The sequence below is a fragment of the Ostrinia nubilalis genome, chromosome 19 (genome assembly GCF_963855985.1).
Source record: "Ostrinia nubilalis chromosome 19, ilOstNubi1.1, whole genome shotgun sequence".
Lineage (NCBI taxonomy): Eukaryota > Metazoa > Arthropoda > Insecta > Lepidoptera > Crambidae > Ostrinia > Ostrinia nubilalis.
In genome coordinates this window covers 9,932,574-9,955,272 of record NC_087106.1, presented here as the reverse complement: position 1 = coordinate 9,955,272, position 22,699 = coordinate 9,932,574, and the positions used below count along the sequence as shown (strand labels likewise).

The following is a 22,699-nucleotide window of genomic DNA, read 5'->3' as shown; positions in this document are numbered from 1 at the left end:
TACGACCGAATTTCGAAGATATATTGTAATGGAACACATTTTCTTGCACGTGACCTTATTATGTATGAAGCACGAGAGATTATTGAATTATTATTTTGTTATACGTTTAATTTTAACAAAGGGGAATCCCCGAGGCGGATTTGAGAGAAATTTGATATTTTTTTAATTTCAAAGAGCATTTGAAGGATAAATACGCAATTTAAATTTAAGTTGAATTGGGTGTTCGTAAGGTAGATAAACATGGATTAAGCTAAGGATTAGTTAGTAAATGGATATTTAGTGGGATTGAAAATTCCCGTAAACTTTAGCATAGAATTCGAAGAAGAGATCTTGTATGACAGGTAATCATATGAAATTGAGATCATAAATTGTGCGTACTATTTTGTAAGGTTATATCCAGACAAAAGCACCTCTCAATCACTAAGACTGCTGTCTCTAATGACCCCTCTGGCCTAGCTACATCGCACTATTTACTTTACTAATGAAAACAAAATGTCTCCAATATAAACAATACACATAAAATACAAGAAAAAAAATATAAAAAAAATATTTAGGCAGTCTTCTAATACTTCTTATTTGTTCCGGCGTTTCTTCTCAGCGCTTGCCATTTATGTTTGTCTCGAAGCGCTGGTAGGGCCCAAAAGATAAGGAGACATGTAAAGTACCACCCCCTTTTTTATTTTTGTCGTTCATAATACTGGTTTTAATTGAATAAAATATTTTTGAGTTGATTTTGTTTCGAGTACTTATATTATGTACTTCTAGAATCACACTTTATAGTGTTTCTTATAAGAAGAAGACGAAAGATAGAAGTGAACTGGTTTTGGTCGCCCACATTGTAATGTACGCAACAAAGTTGAATACAAAAGGCACATATTATTGTAATTGCATGCTGGCATTGTGCGGTAGCCATTATTGTTTTATATGTTATCTACACGCTTGACTGAAGCCGTTATTTGTAAAGCCAACAAATGGGAAAATAAATACGGTGACCAACTCATTTAATGACAGTATTTTTTAAGAGATTATTTGTAATTTGCTATTTCACAAATTACTAATACACCCGTTAGCCCCTATTACTAAGCTAAATATGCTTGTGTCACGAGTGATCTCACCACAATAGTCGAGCGGCAGCGGGGACCTAACCCGCGTTCCCGGATCACGAGTCGGCTAGTCCGACCCCTTCACCGTTCGGCTATCGTGGCTTAAAAAATTATGCATTGATTAAAGATTTCCTCTAAACCATAATCAGCTTTATTGTAGTTATCGTCCAAGCAAGGAGCACAAAGTACTCATTAACAGTAGAAACAAGCTAAACTGCATAAATCGCTCGCGGAGACGAGTCTCATACACTTTCTATCTTGTTCAAATTCAAATTCTTTATTAGTATAGTATGTAAGCCCTTTCTAGGACACATTCTATACATGTATAACTCTACCACCAATTGGAGACAACATATTTGGGGCTGAGGAGTGGCGAAAGAAATCGATCACAGTGTAAGAAAAAAGGCAAACATACGAAAAGTCCGCAAAATTCCGAAAGCTCAGTCACCGTACATTATTTCCCAGAATTCATTATACGTGAAACGGAGCGGCTCATCGTTGACATAACATGCGAGATTGTGCTATCGTATTCGAATTGTCAACGCCTCTTGTCAGTTCAGTGGATTGTTAACATAAATTAACGTTTGGTTAGATTGGCCCGTCTTTTGTGCAATTAGACATTGCTATACCTTTCGTCATTCAGTCAAATGACGTCCATAGCTGGACAAAGGCCTCCCCCAAGGATTTCCATAACAACCGGTTCTGTGCAATCTGCTGTTCGCATCCAAGAACGGATATTCTCACTCCTAAGTAAAAATACCGACACAAAAATGTGTAGATTCCGTTTTACCCCGTTAGGGGTGGAGTTTCGTAAAATCCGCTCTAAGTGAACACCTACGTCCTAAAAGGAACCCCCATGTAAAATTTGACACTCCTAGCACTTGTAGTTCCTGAGATTTTGTGATGAGTGAGTGAGTCAGTCAGTCATTCAGTGACCTCGCTTTTATAGATATAGATAGATAGACTGTAAATTGTGCTGGGATCGAGCCCACGTCATTCGGCATAGTAGTTACCTAATACAATTCTGTACGGTTACCACGTACGGTGGTCTGACGGCTGAATCAGAATTTTTAGACATCTTAGAACAAGACCGACCTTGACAACAAGAGCCTCCACTTCCTGGTCGTACTTGAGAGCGAAATGCAGCTTCCCGCAGAACTCCAGCTCAGCGCTGTCGGTGGATGACTGGCGCACCAGCTCGTTCTTGTATAGCTCCGGCTGTGGACAAAGGCTTTAATTAATAACTAGTCAATAGAACTGCATGTACGCAGAACTGACGGCTGATGGGGCAGCAAGGTTCTGGAATGGAGGCCGCGTACCGGAAAACGCAGCGTGCGACGTCCACGCACGAGGTGGACCGACAACATCATAAAGGTAACAGGGAAGCGCTGGACGCAGGCCGTTACCAATCGATCAACATGGAAAGCATTGGGGGAGGCCTATGTTCAGCAGTGGACGTCCTATGGCTGAAATGATAATGATGGTGAGAACATTATTATTTATTTATTTAGTAAAACCAGGTTATGTCATTTATTTTCTGCAAATAGGCTTTCACAAAGCGCTTTTACACGTCCCAGTACTACTTTAACCCTACCACTGCTTCGGGACAGTAAAAGATCTAGTGCTGAAACGAAGCAAAGCAAGAAACTCACGCCCGTATTCACAAACATTACTATGAGGTCTCACAGTGCGCGTGGACGCACAGGGTAATACACGAACCAATCACATAGCTCGATTCAACGCTGTACGTTCAATTTTCTGCTTCACTGTCAGTCACCTTGGCAGCCTCTTTTCCAAGTGCTTGCAACAGATTTTAAGACTGAGATCGAATCGATTTTTAGCGTTGTTTTGTACGAACTTTAAAATGTTTACCTGAAAACTTTAGAAAACACAATTTACCTTACAGAAACTATTCGTATTACGCAGTTTGTATGTACCCAGTTTAAGGTAACAGTACAATGTTTAGAGCTCTCAAACATTCCCAGTGTATTTTTCCACATTAAGTATATTTCCACTCGTAAACCAATCCAGTTAAACGGCCGTCCAAAAACAATAGCCGGCCATTTTGTTTTTGTTTACCTTATACATAATTACCTAAGCGTACTTGTTGTACACGTGTTTTTGTCTAGTCGCACACGGACGACTTTTATGTAGAGAAAAACTGATTGTTTGGAAAAAAAAATTTTTTACTATGCATAAAACTCGTTTTTGGAATTGTTTTCAATCTTATTGATTTCAATATAAAAAAAATTGTCTTAAAAAATCTGCTTCTTCGGTGCCTTTTTCCTATTTTAAATTTTTGTATGATATGTTTTTTTATATGAATATTATGTTCATTAACAATTGGTCAATAGTTAAAGAAGTGTGCCCAGTATCCAGGGTCTTTTAGACTCTAGGCGTGTTCTTGCACCCTAATTTTGACTATAAGAACGTAGAAATAAAGATTGGCACCGAAAATACGATTTCATGAGGTCATCAAGTGACCTCAGTAGACCAGTTAAAGGTCAGGATATAAAATAACATTTCTGACGAGTTCATGACCAATCTATTTCCACTGTATTAGTAATTTGTATTCAAATCAAGCTTGGTTCACTGAACAATTCGATCCCATTGGAAACTCTATTATTTTTACTGCCCACCTTGTCCTAAAATTAAATCCTGTACAACGTAGGCTTTAAAATTAACCACAAAATTTGTTGGCGCATGAAAATTTAACGATGCCCAATAAAAATCAGTGCGGTTCGACGCGCTGTCACAAAGGTACAACGGTTTTGGGCTATTGACTTTTTTGCACTCAGTAAATTAATATTTAGCATTATACCATCTTTAAGTTTAAATACAGATTAAACACATTAAAAGAGTTATGCTCGTTTTCACCATGAATCCCTATTTTTTAAGTGACTCCTATAGTAACACTTATCAGGAATTTTGTTTTCATAGGTAAGGGATTGATGGTGATAACGGGCTTTAGTCATTTTGTGATAGATTGCGTTATCTAATTTTTGGTCAGTCTTTTTCAATTGTATCGTTTGCTATACTTTTAGGCACAAAAGCTGTAGTGCTGCTTTTCCACGCTTGATTCGTAGGAAAATGGCGATTAGAAGAAGCACTGTTATAACTAGGAATAGGTTTCTTTTTTCAATCTCATTGATGGGTACTTTTTTTATTAGTGCTGGCAGTTTTTTTGTTACGATTGATCCAAAAGCTGGACGCTTTGCCACGTTACACAGGCGATCTACGAAACTGAACTCCTATGAAAGTTTGAAAGCAATTCAAAGTTAGCGGAAAATCAACAAGACAATCTAATAATCCTCGCTTATGAAGAGATTTTTCTGAAAGTACCATCGTGAGTAGAGTATTAAATGTTTTTTGTTAATCATAATAAGATAACAAACTCACCTCAGGCATTGAGTGCACGACTCAGTTAAACGCTTCAACTATTAATAGGATCATTTGAGGATCAATCAAACCCAATAAATTGAGGTTAAGAGCCATCTGCGCTCACCTTGTCTGGTGAAGCTGAGAAAGCCGCTCACGGCTACCATCATAGTCATTCCGAAAAAAAGCCCAATAAAATTCATAAAAGCAATTATTTTTTGCTTAGGCTTCTTAAAGCGCTTTGATATTGCTATCAATCGATTGCAATTTCATGGAGTAGGTAATAATAAATGCAAAATATATTTTTTAAATAACTAGGTTTCCCTGAAAATGCCTTTTTATCACTACGAAGCGCTACATGAACCATTTTGCGAGTTCTGAGAAGAAAATATAATCTAGGTATTATTATAACAATGTTTCAGCAGTTATTCGAAATGATAATATTCTTGGAGACGTATTTTGAATCATTAGGATTCCATTTCGCATACAAATCTCGTAAAAGGATCTGTGAGAATTTGTATGTCGAATGATTTAAGACAGGATGTCTTATGGACAAGTCCTAGTCTATTTTGACTTGTTTTATGATGAAAAATACTAAAAATAAATTAAAATGAACCAAATAAAAAGTCATAGCACAGTTATGACCCTGGAAAGGGATCAACACCGTATCGCTTTTCGGCGCGCGGGCGTAGCGTTTACGTTACGGTGCGACTAAGTATGCGTTGCAGTACGGAGTTTCATACAAAGAATATGACCACATCGAGTTGATACGGTTACGATCCGTTTCCGAGTTGATTGGTGTGCTTTGATCGAATAGTTACCAACAAGATTTAATTTTCTTTCAATATTTAGATATACTTTTATGGGAATTTAAGGTGAAACATTTCACATTATCTTCTATTCTTTGGATTAGATAGTTTTTGAGTCTAGCTCTTTTTTATATGACAGTAAAATATTTTATAGGTGGCGTGGTAGATTTACGTTAGAGATTGGTCGTAAACGTCGTCTGCTATGAACATGTGACATGATATTACAAGTCATATTAAATTATTTATTTTTTTATCATACTATGAATTTTATAGACTAAGCTGCCGCAAATGCAAAAAAAACATGCAGGAGACTGAGGTCATCGTTATCCACAAGGTCCAACCACAAAGTGGACCGACGACCTCATAAAGGCCACCCGGTGCAGGCCGCTACCAACCGGGCGATGTGGAAATCATTGGGAGAGGCCTATGTTCTGCAGGAGATGTCCTTTTTGCTGAAATGATGAGGTCAGCGTCTATGAAGAAGGTTTATGCCCAAGAAGCGACGTGAGCTAATGAGAATGACTTATTTTAGTACAGGTCTTATGATCTACTGATCAATTTTGGAAAACATGCTGAAAATTTTTTTTTCGTCAATACATTAGCTTACAATTTTCTTGGACCTACCATGGTGTCCCGTTGTTAAACTTCATTGAGGTTGCTGACCTTTTGCATCTTCACCAAAAAAAGCCAACCAAACATTATTGTAGCAAGATTAATGGACAGGCTTTTTTCAAGTTCAGTCCTCCCAAATCACGTATAGAAATAATTCCCAAGAAATATCAGAGCATCGGCTTGCTTATTAAATAAATGAGTTGAATAGAAACCGTCCATCGGCTGCCCTAAACATCCCAATAAAGGAATAAAGGGAAAAGGAAAATACCTACTTATAATATCTTGAAATGGTTGTTATGACGACGCACATTCACCTTGAAATTCGCGTTTTCTTTATCGCATTCGAGAGTGAATAAAAGTGCTGAGGTGTTGCGAATTGATGCGAAACATCTTTTATGGCCATCTGGACTGGAAGGTCAGAGGTGTTATGGTGTTTCTTAATAAAAAACCGGCCAAGTGCGTGTCGGACTCACGCACAAAGGGTTCCGTACCATTGATTTATGAAATTAAAATTATTATTTTTTTAATTTAAGTTATTTGTATGAAAGATTACGCAGTAATAAGCGGTTTATGATTTACGAGGTATTAAAATAAACTATCTCGTTCAAAACAATTTTCGTTGGTAGTTTTTATAGCAATGGACATCATATGTTTTTTTTAGATTTTTCATGTTCTTATTTTAGAAGTTAGAGGGGGGGACCAACTTTTTTCCACTTTGGAAGCGTCTTTCACGCAAACTATTCGGTTTAGAAAAAATATATTTTAGAAAACTCGATATCATTTTTGAAGACCTATTCATAGATACCTCACACGTATGTGTTTGATGAAAAAACAAATTTGAGTTTCAGTTCTAAGATTGGAAGCCCCCAATATTTATTATTATTATTTTATTTTTGCATCAAAATCTTAATGCGGTTCACAGAATACATCTACCTACCAAGTTTCAACAGTATAGCTCTTATAGTTTCGGAAAAAAATGGCTGCGACATACGGACGGACAGACGGACAGACGGACAGACGGACAGACAAACATGACAAATCTATAAGGGTTCCGTTTTTTGCCATTTGGCTACGGAACCCTAAAAATTACTTTGTAGAAGGTGAAATTACTAAAGGGAATGGAAACAAGATGCTTTAATTTAAAACAGTTTTATAATTGTTTAACTGTCACCTATGTGTGTTGTGGATGTCGTTAGAGACTAAGGTAATTTTTTTTTTGTAATCTAGTTCTCTAGCAGTCTAATTCACAACGAGGAAGCTCTTGGCCTGCATCTCACCTGATGGAAAGTGATGATCAGGCCGAAGGTGGAAGCGAGCTTCACCCGGAATCCTCAACCACAGAGGAACTTGCTATCTTACATCTATCTGCCGGAACACAACAATGCTCTTAACATTGTGGTTATGGCGACAAACTTAGGTAACATATGAGATCATCAGTCCTCCATTTATCCATTCATTTGCTTCTGGTAAATTGAAAATTTATTGTTCTCCTGCAGGAGGTTAAATGACCTATTGATGAATATGAACGCATCCTGATATCGATCATTTATTTGTATTTGAGTACATAAACACAGTGTACAGATAAAAATGTATAAAACAATGCAAATCCAAATTTCAGAAACAAACTTTGTCAACCATCCGTGCACTAACAATTCGTACACCAAACTTCCCGTCTCCAGGGAACTACATGTATTAGAGACTATTTGGATGGTATTGCGATGTGCCCAATTCTGGAATGTTAATTATTTTTTCAACTTTTCAGTTAGTTTGTTTCTACTTTGAACACCGTAATTTAGATGGCTACAGGGAGTTTACGTAAAATGACAATGTTTTATAAAAATCTATTCAAATCATTTTATGCATAATTATTTAAGTTTGAAGCTTTTATTCAGTACTAAGGTCCTTTCCAGAGCGCTTATGTACGTCCCAAATAGCCTTACTTAAAATTAAATTATGAATTTATGACTCATATGAAACTTTGCAATACTTTTTTGTATTTGGATTCGGAATAGTATCGCTTTTTAACGAAATATAAGCGATGGAGTAGCGGGTAAAAGGTAGTATTTATATGCTTTCAGTATCAATACTAACTTTATTTTAGCTTTTATAAATAAGTTCACTTGCAGAGCGTAAGCTCAGGAACGCTTTAAAAGCACGATTCCTCGTTTTACTCAACCACTATCTTCGTACAAAAATAGATAATATGATTTGCTATTTGTTTCTCTACCGTAAAATCTCAGAATAGAGCACAATATCGATAAACAAACATATTCACTCTCGTCTCAGGGGTCTGAGATATCCAGTTAGAAGTAAAAATAACGAAAAGATGGATTTTACTTGCAAATATCGGGAAAATTTTGCTCGTACTGAAAACAAAACAGAAAGTAGAATACTCATAATTCTGGGTACAGTGCTTCTGAGAGCATTGTTCTACGTAAAATATCCCATGATTCTGTATGTAGTAACATTTGGTTTTAGGTACGATTGAGCTATGACTGACAACTATGGCGGCACATAAAGACTGATACCATTGTCTTCACTGTGTTGAAGCCCACATGAAATAACCCAGTACTACTTAATGTCAAGTGGAAATCATAAAATCAATCAATGTTTGCATAGTACAAATAATCATCTTCATCATCTCAGCCATAGGACGTCCACTGCTGAACATAGGCCTCCCCCAATGCTTTCCATGTTTTTTTTTTATGTGACATGTTGCCCGTAGAACTAATGTAAAAATTAAAATATGATGTTCGGAACAAATCGAGTTGAGAAAACTTTCAATCTTGTTCGCCCAAACTAAAAGGCGTTGAGCTCGTATTGTAATGCTCCCCAACATTTGTATTGTTAGGTTGTTACATTACACATGATTGCTCTGAGTGAATGCCCACCTTTACAATAGGCTAGTTTGGATAGCTTACGTGAGGTCTGCAAGTCCCTAGTCAGGTGTCCTTTTATGATGTGTACGTGATCAAAATAATGCTTAGGTCACCTTCGAATCGAGTCCTAGTGTTATATGGCCTTCGCTTATCGCAACGATTGCGTAATATAAGTGCGTCTTCTTACACACTAGGTGCGGGGAATAAACGTGTGTTCAAAAACGTGGTTTGCGATGCAATCTTCATTAACATCATCTTTTTAACTAAAAAACGTGCGATGAACATAGGCCTTCCACAATGATTACTATATTAGATTGAAAGGTTGGAACCCACGACCCAACCCCAACCAGGCGCCTTCCTGTAACCATAAAAGGCCATCAGTGGGTGGACGTCCAAAATCCTCCTAAATTCTCGAGTAGATTTCTAAACGGTATTTATAGAAGATACTTTAAATACCGTTTAGAAATAAAAAGTAACAGTTTAAACAAGTTTAGTTCCCTAATTATCTCTAGCATTTGTGGACACAGCTATCATGATCGCATCTCATATAATATTTTCGTTGAAACCGTATTAGCACAATAATTCTCAACTGCTAATTTGAAGCACCTAGAGGTAAAATGATATACCTTTCGGCACAAAAATTTTATTATTATCAGTAAATGTTTCAGAATGAAATATACCTACAAAAACAACGATTACATTTGCACCCTTTAAAACTAAGCTCTTCGTATAGATGAACCCGCCATAAGGTAATTATTTCAGCGCTTATACAGCCTCAAACGTTATTACTACACGTCACTTTGTGATTAAATTGTAAATGTTTTATGGAACGTTAAGCTTAATAACAGTTGTAATTACGTTCACGTGTGCTACCACGGCTCAAGATTTGACTGACGTGATAACGTAATCTTTGCGTTTTCAATTAATTCGTTCGTTCGTTTCAACCAAAGGACGTTCACGGTCATTGTTTTCAATATTTTCGTTTGTCCATGTTACTAGTCTGGTCGCCGAGCACGTAGAATTTAGTCCAATGACCCCAAGCTACCCATCCTTATCGCTCGCGCGTAATTATATTGCTGTTGCGAATGTTCGACGGGCGGCCGCAGTGAGTGTGCGAGCGTGACAGCAATGTAATTACTACTACGTCTTCCAAGGTATCATCCAGTTGACATTTATGTCGGGTCTGTTACAGTTCAGTCACATTAAGATGCGCACCACGATATAAACTTATCGACGCATTTTATCGATTGCAGAAGAAAAGCGCATACACTTGTCGTGTAAAACTGTCGATAAGAATTTATCATAAAGCGCATCCTAGCCCGGTTGAAGATGTCGTCTCCTTGTCTCATAATATTTTAGCTATTTACTTTTTAACAGCTTTAAAAATTGTTTAGACGCCTCCCTTAAAAGGTCTCTGGATAAATCATAATCATCAGATAAACACAAATTGAAAAAACTTTGTGCCAATGTCCCCCATTTCGAAGGGACGTTTAAGTGTTGAATCAATTCCGAAATATGTGGTTATATTAAACCATCCAAATGGATAAAAAAGATAATCTTTGTGGAATTTTTCCAGACAATTATTTTATCAAAGTGCGCATTCATGCAGAACACTGGGCTTTTTTAACAAATCTTTTGTTTATAAAATACTAGCTTTCCGCCCGCGGCAACGCCCGCGTGGAATAGGCTAGTTTCCTAAAAAAAATTTTTTAGTCCGTCAATTTTAATATAAAATAATATTGGACACGTATATTTTCAATGGTCACTCAAACAAATAATTACTAAGTTATAGTGCGTTGAAGTTCCGCGCGTCGTCACAATGTGCTGCACTTTTACGCACTCACTGACGTCACGGGCCTTTTCTTTAGAACTTTGACACGGTTTATCTCTTTACATTTTCATTAGTTTTAAAAAGTAAAAAATGCGTGTCGAGTAGTTTTTGATAAGCTAACTGAGACGGACTAATTAAAACTCTAGCTTTTTTGCCCAGGAAACATCCCTATTTTGTCTGTCACATACTCAAACGCTAAATTTCATCAAAATCGGTTCAGTGGTTTATGCGTAAAAGCAATACAGACAGTCAGAGTTACTTTCGCATTTATAATATTGGTATAGATTTTTTTTATCATTATCACTGGGGGAGGCCTATGTTCAAATGGACTGAAATGATGATGATGATGATGATGAAATAACAAAATAGGAACACCAAGCTAAGACACTGGCTTTGAGATTATATGGATGGATATTATAATAAATATGCATATTTAATAGGGAATACCGAGAAAATGAACGACGATGACGAACCGACGATGGCCGTTGGGGCAGGAAAGTTCTCGAGTGGCGACCACGGGCTGGAAAACGTAGCGTGGGCAGGCCTCCTACTAGGTGGACCGACGATCTGGTAAAGGTCGCGGAAAGAGCCTGGATGCGGGCAGCGCAGGACCGTTCATTGTGGAAAACCTTGGGGGAGGCCTTTGTCCAGCAGTGGACGTCATTTGGCTGAAACGACGACCGAGAAAAGCTGTAACAAAGGAGAGTTATGATTGTGACATTGTCGATTTCTCAGAACTTATTAACTACTAGCACATGAGTATTTCTTTACTCATGTGCTACTAGCGAGCTCGTAACAGTGCGCGTGTTTAGTTCAAGTCTCGAGCTAACAAATGCGCGCTGTTGCGAGCTCGCTGATAGTTAATAAGTTTCCAAAAATCGACAATATCACAACCCTCATCGGTCACAACTCTCCTCGGTCTCCCTATGTTTTAAGCTTAAAAATTAGCCTGTAACGGTAATTTAAACCAAATTGTTTCAAATCTTAAGCTGAACCTCGTGTAACTTACATTGTACGAGTATATTGTCTTCATGTACATAAACCGCTGGTATTTACTGTGGTATAAACATAAAATGAGAACCGTTTGTGGGCGTAGAGTGCAATAAAACTACTGAAGTGTCAAATAAACTCGGCTAAGAGCTCAGATACATACTTTTTGGGGTACATATGTGTTCTATTCTCATTTTTACATCACCGTGTGCGCCAGAAGGAGGGTTATGTTTTTAAAGTTATTTGTCTAAAAAGTTATGTAAAGACTTCAGAATATTTGTTTTCTCTCAAGCAGTTAAATTAAAACTCTTTGATAATAATAGACATTCATCAAGTATTTAATATTTAATTCTAAGCGCTCCTGCACACGACGCCGCTATCGCACCGCCGCCGCGCTGCCACCGCGCCATCAAAGCATAATTCGTCGGCGTCGTCGAACAACGACGTATCTGCAAAATGTTAAGTTTCCAGGAGAGCGTTTTGAAGTTTCGGAACCGGTTTTTTGTGTCTACAAAAAAAACTACTTGGCTGATCGGTTTCAAATTTGGGGATGTTATAAACATAGAGATGTTATTTTATATAAACTATGTACCCATCTCCAAAAATACTTAGTTTTTTGTAAAAATCACATGCGTCATTGTTCTATGGACAATTTGAGGATGTATGTGATAAACCGTCGTTGTTCTGCGAATTTTTTTAATCAAATATATGACGTATGTCACTTTTAGTCATTATTCTACGGAACTTCTGCCATGAGTACCCGTCGGATGATGAAGAAAGTTGGAGGAAATAAATATAAAACATTGTTTATTAGGTTTCATTATTAATTAATTTATAAATAAAGACAATGGGTATCAAAGAAAATTAACAAAAATCAAGGATAGATAAACCACATCCATATACTGCGGCAGGTTATGCAGAAGATCGAAGAGTATAACTTGCCACTATGCTTGGAGTTCGTGGACTATGAGAAGGCCTTCGATTTGATCGAGATTTGGGCAGTTCTGCAATCTCTCCCTGCACCGCGGCCGTATTGACTCTCGTTACATCGAGGTACTGAAGTACTTCTACATGAACGCACCAATCCGGCCCGAATACAGAAGCAGAGCACGAGCGCGATTCCACTACAGCGAGGCGTAAGGCTGGGAGATTTTATACCTATTTCCAAAACTGTTCACCTGTCCAACTCCTTGAATGAAAGGATTCGGCATAAATATCAACGACGAGTACAACACTCACCTTAGGTATGCCGACGATAATATTATGGTCATGGCAGAATCTTTGGAAGACCTCGACACAATATTAAAGACCTTAATCGAGTATCCCAACGGGGCCTTTGGATGAACATGGAAAAAATGAGCTTATGTCGAATGTCCATGTTGCACCCTACCCAACTTCGGTTGGGATCTCAATTCTTGAGATTGTTGACAAGTAGGATGTCTACCTTGGACAAAAGATTTAGCTAGGTAGGTTCAACTTCGAGAAAGAGGTCAATCGACGAATCTACCTCGACTGGGCAGTATCCGGAAAACTAGACATCTTTTCGTCCAAAATCCTAAAGTGCCTAAAGACGAGAGTCTACCATCAGTGTGTGTTACCCTATTATAGGTCCAAAACGTTGGCTCTCAAAGAAGCTCAAAGTTGCACGGCGTGCTATAGCAAGGGTTATGTCAGTGTTTCTTTACGAGATCAAATCATAAATGAGGGAGGTCCGTAAACAAACTAAAGTCGATGACATATCCCGACAGATTAACATGCTGAGTGACAATAGGCAGGACACATAGTACGCAAAACTTACGGCCAATGGGGCACCAAGGTTCTGGAGTAGGCTGCATACCGAAAAACGAAGCGTGCGACATCCACCCACAAACCAAGGCGGAACGATAATCTCAAAAAGGTAGCATTAAGGCACTGGATGAAAAAACTATCACCTATAAGATCTTGCATTTTTTGAATAATGTTGGGATCTGCTTGAAAGGGTAAAGGGGGCATTGATTTGACGGTGTAAGTGCTACTTAGAAATGAATAAAATAAATAAGTATAAAATTTAACTTAGACGAAAAGCTTTCTAAGCATACCTATACTTACAGGGTGACGTGTAATAAGTGAACATCCTTGTAAGGGATAACAGGTTATTGTAACCAATTTATTTATGTAGGTATAAATGACTAGGCAAAAGTCAAGCATTTCTCAGTTTTAATAGGGACATCCTAACATGGTGTTCTGATAAAAATTGAGCGGGCGCCCCTTTATCACACTTTTTTCTTTTATTTTATTACTTTTATGTTTTACTGTCTGTTTAATAAAGTCTTTTATTATGTTTATTATTTATAGTTTGGGCTTTTTCTACCTTAGCTTAAAAGCAGGAAAATTTAAAATCAGCTACGGGATATTAATTATTATTATTTAGATTTTTTGTATGGAAAAATTACATTGTGTTTTGCGTAGGCAAATACTTATCCAATTTGATTGCAAATGACATGCACTATAATCCTTTACAAGGATGTTCACTCATTACAAGATGTCATCCTGTATACGCAAAAAAAAACTTTATTTTTAACACAATGTTTATTTTGAGTAACAAATCGTCAAAAAGAAACACATTAAAATCGAATTATTGTAGTCTCAATTTTTTATTTTATTTTTTAAGCAATTTAAAAATAGAACAAAGACGCAATTGGAATACCTGTCCCTAGTACAAAGTCGGTTGTGTATATCCGACGTCAAAATTACCAAACTTTACCGAAGTACAACGATGGTTCTGATCAAACGTCAAACAAAAGTCCTTAGAACAATGTAAGTTCAGTACATCCGCCACCAAAAACAATTATTTTGTACCAAACATTCTTAATGTTTATACTCGTCAATCTACCTACAAATACCATAAAATAAAAACAAAAGGACACTGTTTCTTTTATTTTCAAACTTCCTAGTACAACCACGGGTGTGTACGTACGTCACAGTTTTTTTTTCTCTGACTTCCCTAGTAAAGAGATGGTTGTGACTTTCAGTCATCAAAACGATAAAGTGTCCAAACTTATAGATATAAAGACGAAATTCGAGATACATTCAATATCAATACGAATACAAATGTATAAGCTATTCCAACAAACGATGTGCAGTCTTCCGAAGTACAATGACGCTTGCACAAACACGTCTCTGTACTGCGTTAGAATAATCACATCCGTCGGTGTTCGATTCCGTATCTTCGATATTATTACGAATTTTGAAAAATTAAAAAATTAGTTTATAAAGGGGCTATTTTAGAGTAGTTTAATGCAAAAAAACAGATTTTGACGGTTGCGATCATACGACGTTGTTCGACGACGCCGACGAATTTCTCCCGCGGCGCGGCGGCGGCGCGGCAGCGGTGTTCACGCGGCGCGTCAGCGGTGTTCACGCGGCGCGTATAAACAGTGCAAAGGCGCGGCGGCGGCGCGGTAGCGGCGTCGTGTGCAAGAGCGCTTATACAAACAAGTAGTAACTACTTATTTATCAAATGGTTTATGAAAATGCTCAGCAAGTAAGTAGGTATAATCTTGCTCAATTCAATAAATTGAGTATAGTAAAATACAATAATGTCCTATTAAGCGACATTATTACTTTAAGGCTTACATAACATCTGCAAAATTCAAACACTATCACGAACTTAAAAGCGGACAACGCCATCTCTTATCAAAATAATGTAAACAAGTTGTACCGACTTTTAGTGCTTATTGTTCCTGGTGGCGAACTTACTCATAAAACTCATCTATTTTTGCAAATAGGCTCTAAAAAGCACTTTTATACGTCCCTGTATTACCTACCTCTGCTTCGGGACAATAAATGGGCCAGTGCTGAGAAGAAGCAGCGCAAGAAACTCAGTCACTATTGTCAGCCTCCTTTTCAAGGGTTTACAGTCTTTAAAACACACAAATTATAGACATAAGTATTGATGCGAGCAATACACCAAGTAATTCTCTGTAATGTATTCTCATATACAGCTATGGGCTTATAAGCAAAGTATCTTTGTAGCATACAAAGTAATACTAAACAAAATAGGTCATTCATACAGCCCTAAAAATAGCAACAGGCTGGTGCCAACTTCACATTGAAATCCAGACTCAAAAGTCTTATATTTAAGGTTCAATTTCCTTCACGCCAAGAGGTCTGTCATAGCGTATCGCACGAGAGAGCATTTCGGAAATGTTGTGGAAATTGTATGCCAATCAACATGCCAAAGACTTAAAAGCGACCTTATTACGTAATCATAAGGGTGTTGAGTGAAACAAGGGTGGCGATGGAAAAAACATTTGAATGTCAACAGAGCATATTCAATATTTGTTCGTGTTCGTTTGTTCGTTTCAGTGTGGTTCTGTGCTTTAGTTTTGAGATAATAATAATACTTAGATCAACTCTGACTAATTCCGTATAAGGGAGAGTCCGGTAATTTGGACCAGTTTTTTTCAATCCCATTTTACACATAGTTTTCTTTTGTTTTTGCTAATGTTCATGGTATATAATTAAAGGGAAATTATTCAACTTACTATTTCATAGGTATTAATCAACACAATTGTTGTATATTTAGCACAAATCCACAAAATACGAGTTCAGAGCTTGGGTCCAATTAAGCCAACCGGTTCGATAATTTGTACCACAGGGTTACTAATATAGATTTCAATAAATTTCAAGCCTATAAAAAAACTATGGCAAAATATTATACGATACATTCTTAACAAATAAGGTAACGAAAAGGAACAGTAGTTAATAACATAGACAATCGATATTGTTTTACACGTTATCACGATTTTGAGTAAAAGTTTTGTAATTCCAATTATCGTAACGCACACTTGTACCTAATCTACTTTACCAGTCTTTTGCTTTTATTTATTGTTAGTCAAACATAACTACGCTATTATAACTTCAAAATATGATTTACTTAAATTAAATTCAAAATCCTTTGGTAAAGTTCCATACAACTTGATGTGGTACAATTTAGCCGACTAGGTGATAGTGCTTTTAATAAATCGGTAAAAAATATAGCTTATAAATACCGAAAAATGTTTCAAATAATTGTAATCCACACTGATTTACGCTTCTAAATAATATATTAGAAACACCCTGTGATTAAATTTAGCAAAATTACAAACTAAACATGCATTGTCAAAAGTTACTTGAAAACAATGAAAAAATACTTTTCAAAATAAAACACACGTGTTCGTTGTCACGGCTAAAAACACATGGCCGATATTAATTGAATTTAGTTGTGTATCGCTGAGTGTTGCAATTACAGACATTCAATAAATACGTTACGAAATATGAGGGTGGTACAATTTACCCGGCGGTACAATATACCGAACTCTCCCCTAATTGTAAACAATCTACTCCATTTTCCAGAATGTCAATTAGATACACTCATTATAATAATTTAATAAGTACCCTTGGTCATTTTACACTACGTCATCTAGTCCCAAACTAAGCAAAGCTTGTACTATGGGTAGCCCATACAACGGATAAATATACTTACGCCAGTATTCACATATGATACTTACTTAAGTGAAGGAGCAAATCGAACGCACAGCGTTGGATAGAGCTCTGTGACTGATTCATGTGTCACCCTGTTCGTTCACGCGCACTGTGAGACCTCATAGTAGGTAATATGTTTGTGAATACGGGCAATAAATATTTGGTCCTAAGTAGGTACATACATTTATCATGTAAAACCCAGACCCATACAAAAAATTATGTTCTTCATTATTACCAAATAACTTCATTTTGTTTTCTGCGACAAACTGAATTTCACGCGGGCGCAGCCACGGGCAAAAGCTAGTCTTACAAAGTTTCATACTACCCTCTCCGTTAGTCGTGTACAATTCGAATACGTACTAATTGTCTTACGCAACTCAGTCTAAGTCGGGCAACTAAGTTTAGCAACAGAACCAACGTAAAGTTAGTACATACACACAGGGTGATGTAATTATCTAGGCAATGAGCACAGTTCTAGGAAGATAGACTGGGACTAGGCTTCGGAACTATGCAAAACTTTAGCAAGATTTTCGCATAACAAAATTATAAATGTACTTGGAGAAGAAATAATAATAGAATTAGATGATTGACCCACCATACGGATCGCGCACTCAGCGCTTCAGTCAGCCTGTGACCACGGCCGGTGCAACTCGGTCGAAACGTCAGGCAAATACAGGTAATATTTCAATGTAATCTATCCGCGTATCGCGTTAAAACCTGTTTCAATTACTTCAAAATTAAATGGTTAAATAACCCAATTTCTTGGTTATGTTTTTTTTTTGTTCAGCGGCTATTCTAGTTCTATAAAATGCTATCACTGCGACCGGTATCGATCTATTGTGATCGCCACTGTTTTCCTTACAGTTTGCCTCCGAGTCCTGCATCAATTAGGTAGCAGTATCTTTTGGGGACGATAATATGTTTTACATTCTGTGGGTGGTTATGTCTTATTAAAACTAGCTTTTAGCTACTTCTCTTGCGAAAATTTCGGTCTGTTACGGAAAAATTTAATCATGTGCTAGTCGCCCTGAAAAAACATGAATAAAAAATAATCTAATTTTTTTCTTGGATCTCTAATTTTATTTGAGATCTGTATCTCAAATATCGTCCAAATCAATTCAGTGGTTTAAGCCTGAAAGAGTAAGAAACATAATTATGTCCATCCATCTCACAAACTTTCAATATAAGTAGTAGACTAGTGACTGCCCGTTTTCAACATGAATTCCTAATTTTTAAGTGACCCCTAAGAAAACAAAATGTCTGTTACTCGTAATTGTTACCATAAGGGTCACTTAAAAATTTGGGATTGATGGTAAAAACGGGCATAGGACTAACAAAAATAAAACTGAGTGAAAAGTAGCAAACATTGAGTTAACTATATCGATAACGACATTTTGCTAACACAACCTTTACAAAATCCAGCATCTCTTTCGAGTAATATCTAAAATTAGTCACTGGACTTGAAAAAATCTGGCAATAAGTAAAAAGACTAAAAGCTGTAATTACGGGAACGAACTAAAGCTCGGAGACAAAGGGTTGTAATCAACAGGCTAGCGTTCATTTGAGCCTAAGTTTTCGTTATTTCAGCCAAAAAACAATGGTTAGTATTACAAAGGGTTTTCACTAATTTCTGTTTTACCACGTGCATGAATGGGGTTGAAGATTGTCTTTGTTCTGTACAGGTAATTTTTATGTGTTTTAGCTTTTATAAATGCGCAAAGAACAACGTCTGTATAATTGTATCTTTTAGGCCCGGGATGGCGAACCTTTATGTCTCAACGTGCCACTTTTCCGAAAAAAATGTTTGATGTAGTCATAGACGTGCCATAAAATAACACCTAATGCTATCAATGAGGGGTATACACTATACAGGGTGTTAGGTAAATGGGTATATGAGCCGATACTAGCCCATGTTAACATGGTCATATAAATGGTATGGTGAAGTCAGAAAATTGATATCTTCATTTTAATTATTTTAATTTTCATACAAATCGGATTTTATAAAAAGAAAATTGTATGAAAATTAAAAAAATTAAATGATGAAATCAAATTTCTGACTTCACCATACCATTTATATGACCATGTTAACATGGGCTAGTGTCGGCTCATATACCCATTTACCTAACACCCTGTAGATAGTACAAGTTAAATTTTGTGATTGGTGGCGTGCCCTAAATATTGTGGCGCGTGCCATCGATGGCACGCGTGCCATTGGTTCGCCATCCCTGTTTTAGGCGTTATCTACAGGATGACATTGAAGTCGTTGGCATCCTTTTAAATTAAGACTACTCATGATACATAGTACATTCCCGGAATATGAGACATTATGTACCATGAGTAGAGTCTTAGTTTAAAAGGATGCCAACGATTTAAAAGTCAGCCTGTACATGTCAAAAATAATATTAATAAATTTTGATTTAGAGATTGGAAAAGTACATAATCATCAGTAAAACTAAACGACAGTTACATTGGGACAATTACAATTATTCTTTTATTCTCGATTGCAGAAGCACAGCCCTCTCTAATTTGGTACCAGAGAAAAATAGAGGGTTTGTCCCGTACTCTCATGCTAGCCAGATGATTTGAGAGGCCATGTGTTCGCATATAATTTGTCCCTTAGGCCCAGTTTTTTGATTCATAGTTAAAATAACAAATTGTTAAATTTTGCTACTAATGGGTAAATATTAACAAAATGTTAACTAATAGTTAAAAAATGTACTAAAAGTCAAGCTAACCATTCTTTGAAAAACATTTTCTTCTGATATTTAACCACTTGTCATTTGACATCTGTCAAATTTGACTATTGGTTAATTTAACTACGAATCAAAAAACCGGGCCTTAGGCCCAGTTTTTTGATTCATAGTTAAAATAACTAATTGTTAAATTTTGCTATTAATGGTTAAATATTAACAAAATGTCAACGAATAGTGAAAAAATGTACTAAAAGTCAAGCTAACCATTGTTCGAAAAACATTTTTTTCTGATATTTAACCACTTGTCATTTGACATCTGTCAAACTTAACTATTGGTTATTTTAACTATGAATCAAAAAACTGGGCCTCACGGCCGAATACTGAAACACTACTCAAATCTGTCACTCAGCTGACGGGCTCCTAAATTTAAGTATCCTTCAATTTTAAATGGTATTCTCAAACGCCACTCAACGGATTTGAAGCCGTGATCAGCTAAGCAGCTCTCAAATGTTTACCTACTGGCAACATTTACCAAAAAAAGTATGTTTTCATTTACACAAATGATAACTTTACGTTTTTTATTCATTACACGCAGCATCGTTTGGTTATGTATTGTCTTTTATGGAAATATACTCAATCAACTTAACATAGAACAGTTTATTTTTAGTTTCTATTATATATAAATCTCGTTTTATCATATAAAAATATTAATGCTTGCATTTTTATTTAATTAAAAAAATAATTTTAAAGGTGATACGTTTTATTGTTGAAATCTATTAAGTGGCGATCGTGGACCGAAACGTAACCACAATTGACATTTATCATTGTTGACAGAGCATCAAATTGACAAATCAACAACTCTTGGAAATGCTGCTATAGCTTAAACCCATTTGCGATGTCCCCATATTCCTCAGAAATAGGCATGTTTACGTAAAGCGATTTCATAGCAGCTATTTTGGTTGTTACTTTGGTTGCACTATACGATGCACAGTTGGCTGTTCGATGTGGAAGATATCACCTATAATAGTACACGTTCATAACTTCCCGTTGCGTAGAACCGTAGGGTTATAATAAGTAGGTATTTGGTCCACTGGTTGTATGGCGTTTGGTGAGGGGTTTCAAAGAGCTTCCAAATTTTGATTCCAGAAACAACACAGTTTCTTTTGAGAGGCGGAACCTCGCTCGGAATTGCATGTCATTATAATAATACTTTTCAATAGCGTTCAGCTTTATTGCGTTCCTGCGATTAGATCTAGGTATTTCCTCGAGGCTCGAAAGAAATGATAACGATGACACAAACATTATTTACCACTATTTAGGTCGATTTAGGTATAAGAATAGGATTTAAGATACCGCGCAAGCACTCTCAAATTTAACGGCTGCTCAAGACGATTTGACAGTTGTTTGAGTAATGCTTAGCGTTGAATGGCGTTTCAGTATGCGAAAATTCATTTGAGTGGCGTTTGAGTGCAACTTAATTTGAGAGGTGCTTAAAAATTGAGAGCTGCTCAGATATTGTTTTGAGTATGCGAAATGTAAGTTTAGGAGCTGCTTAACTATTTGAGAAGCCGTCAAATATTTAAATGGCGTTTCAGTATTCGGCCGTTACTCGCCTTTAACGATATCCACATGGAAAATCACACACGTCCGTATTCACAAACATTATTATGAGGTCTCCAGTGCGCGCGGACGCACAGGGTGACACACGAACCAATATCACAGAGCTCTATTCAACGCTGTGCGTTCGATTTGCTGCTTCACTTAAGCAAGCATTGTTTGTGAATACGGGCGACAGACTACTTATTGCCGTACTAACCTTTATTATGAGATAGGACTACCTACGTATATGTGCCTACGTGAGTTTCACAAAGTTATTTAAATTGAAATAGAGTTATGTGCGTATTGTGACCTTGTTATTGATGTCAAAAGCAGATTCGATATGAACACGTAATATTCATTAATATGAGTATTAATGTCTACATCCTGTCATTACATACACCCTCGTTATAGATTAATTCAATTATTATTTTCTTTGTATTTCTTCTATGATAGAAAGTAAGGTCTAAATTTTTCATCAAGTTTTCAGTGCTTTTTCTGCACTCATCAAATGTTTGTCTCGAAGCAATAGCAAAAATAAGCTTACTTTTTGTTTTAAAGATTTTTGACGACTTTTAAGCACGATCGGCACATAAACAAGATAAGTTTTTTAGCAATAATACTACGATTAGTTAGAATTACGTCAAAAACAACAAACAAGCCTATTATTTTAACTTAAATTTTCAAAATGACAGTCCATTAGCGATTCTTAGATGATTGTGAGAGTTTAAAAGTAACACTTCATTTTATCCCTGAAAAATATCCTTAATTCAAATCATTGGTGAAATAACTAAGTATTTATTGTTTTAAAATTACAAACTTGTACAGCCTATTATTATCACAGTTTTTAATTAGACAATCAATTAGGTTTTAGAGTTAATGAGTTTTTTAAAGACGCGTTTTGGAAAGGGTTAATGGTGTCAAAATATCCAATTTACTCAAAAAAGTATTATTGTCTCTGCTTGAGCATAGGTTAACTGGCAGAGAACGCCCACTGGCATTAAGCCCACCATTTATGCAATTATTATAAATACATTTTACTAACCTTAATAAGTCCAATGGAAGAGTCAGCACGCTCCAGGCTGCAGATGCTGAACTGGATGGAAGGCAGGTCAAGGCGGTGCGACAACTGACGCTGGAAGGTTTGGTGGCGGTCTGGCACGATAGGGAGCGTGGTCTGCCGGAGGACCTGGTGGAAAGATAAGAAGGTGGTTTATTTCTCTGCAACGATTGCCATTATGCACCTACTACTCAAATTTTCTGCTTGAGCCAAAGGTTGTGAGAGTGAAAAGTATTTAAGTTC

The 22,699-nt window shown here is 36.6% G+C and overlaps 1 protein-coding gene across 1 annotated transcript in view; it reads right to left on the bottom strand.

Annotated features, from left to right (window-relative positions):
- The window catches only part of LOC135080963 (synaptotagmin-10-like), a 69,834-nt gene that overhangs the window by 25,033 nt on the left and 22,102 nt on the right, over positions 1-22,699 (bottom strand). Inside the window, exons 3-4 of the mRNA XM_063975686.1 lie at positions 22,442-22,585; positions 2,199-2,321 (exon numbers count right to left, since the gene is read on the bottom strand). Coding sequence (XP_063831756.1) covers positions 2,199-2,321; positions 22,442-22,585 — 267 coding nt within the window. The remainder of the gene's footprint in view (positions 1-2,198; positions 2,322-22,441; positions 22,586-22,699) is intronic.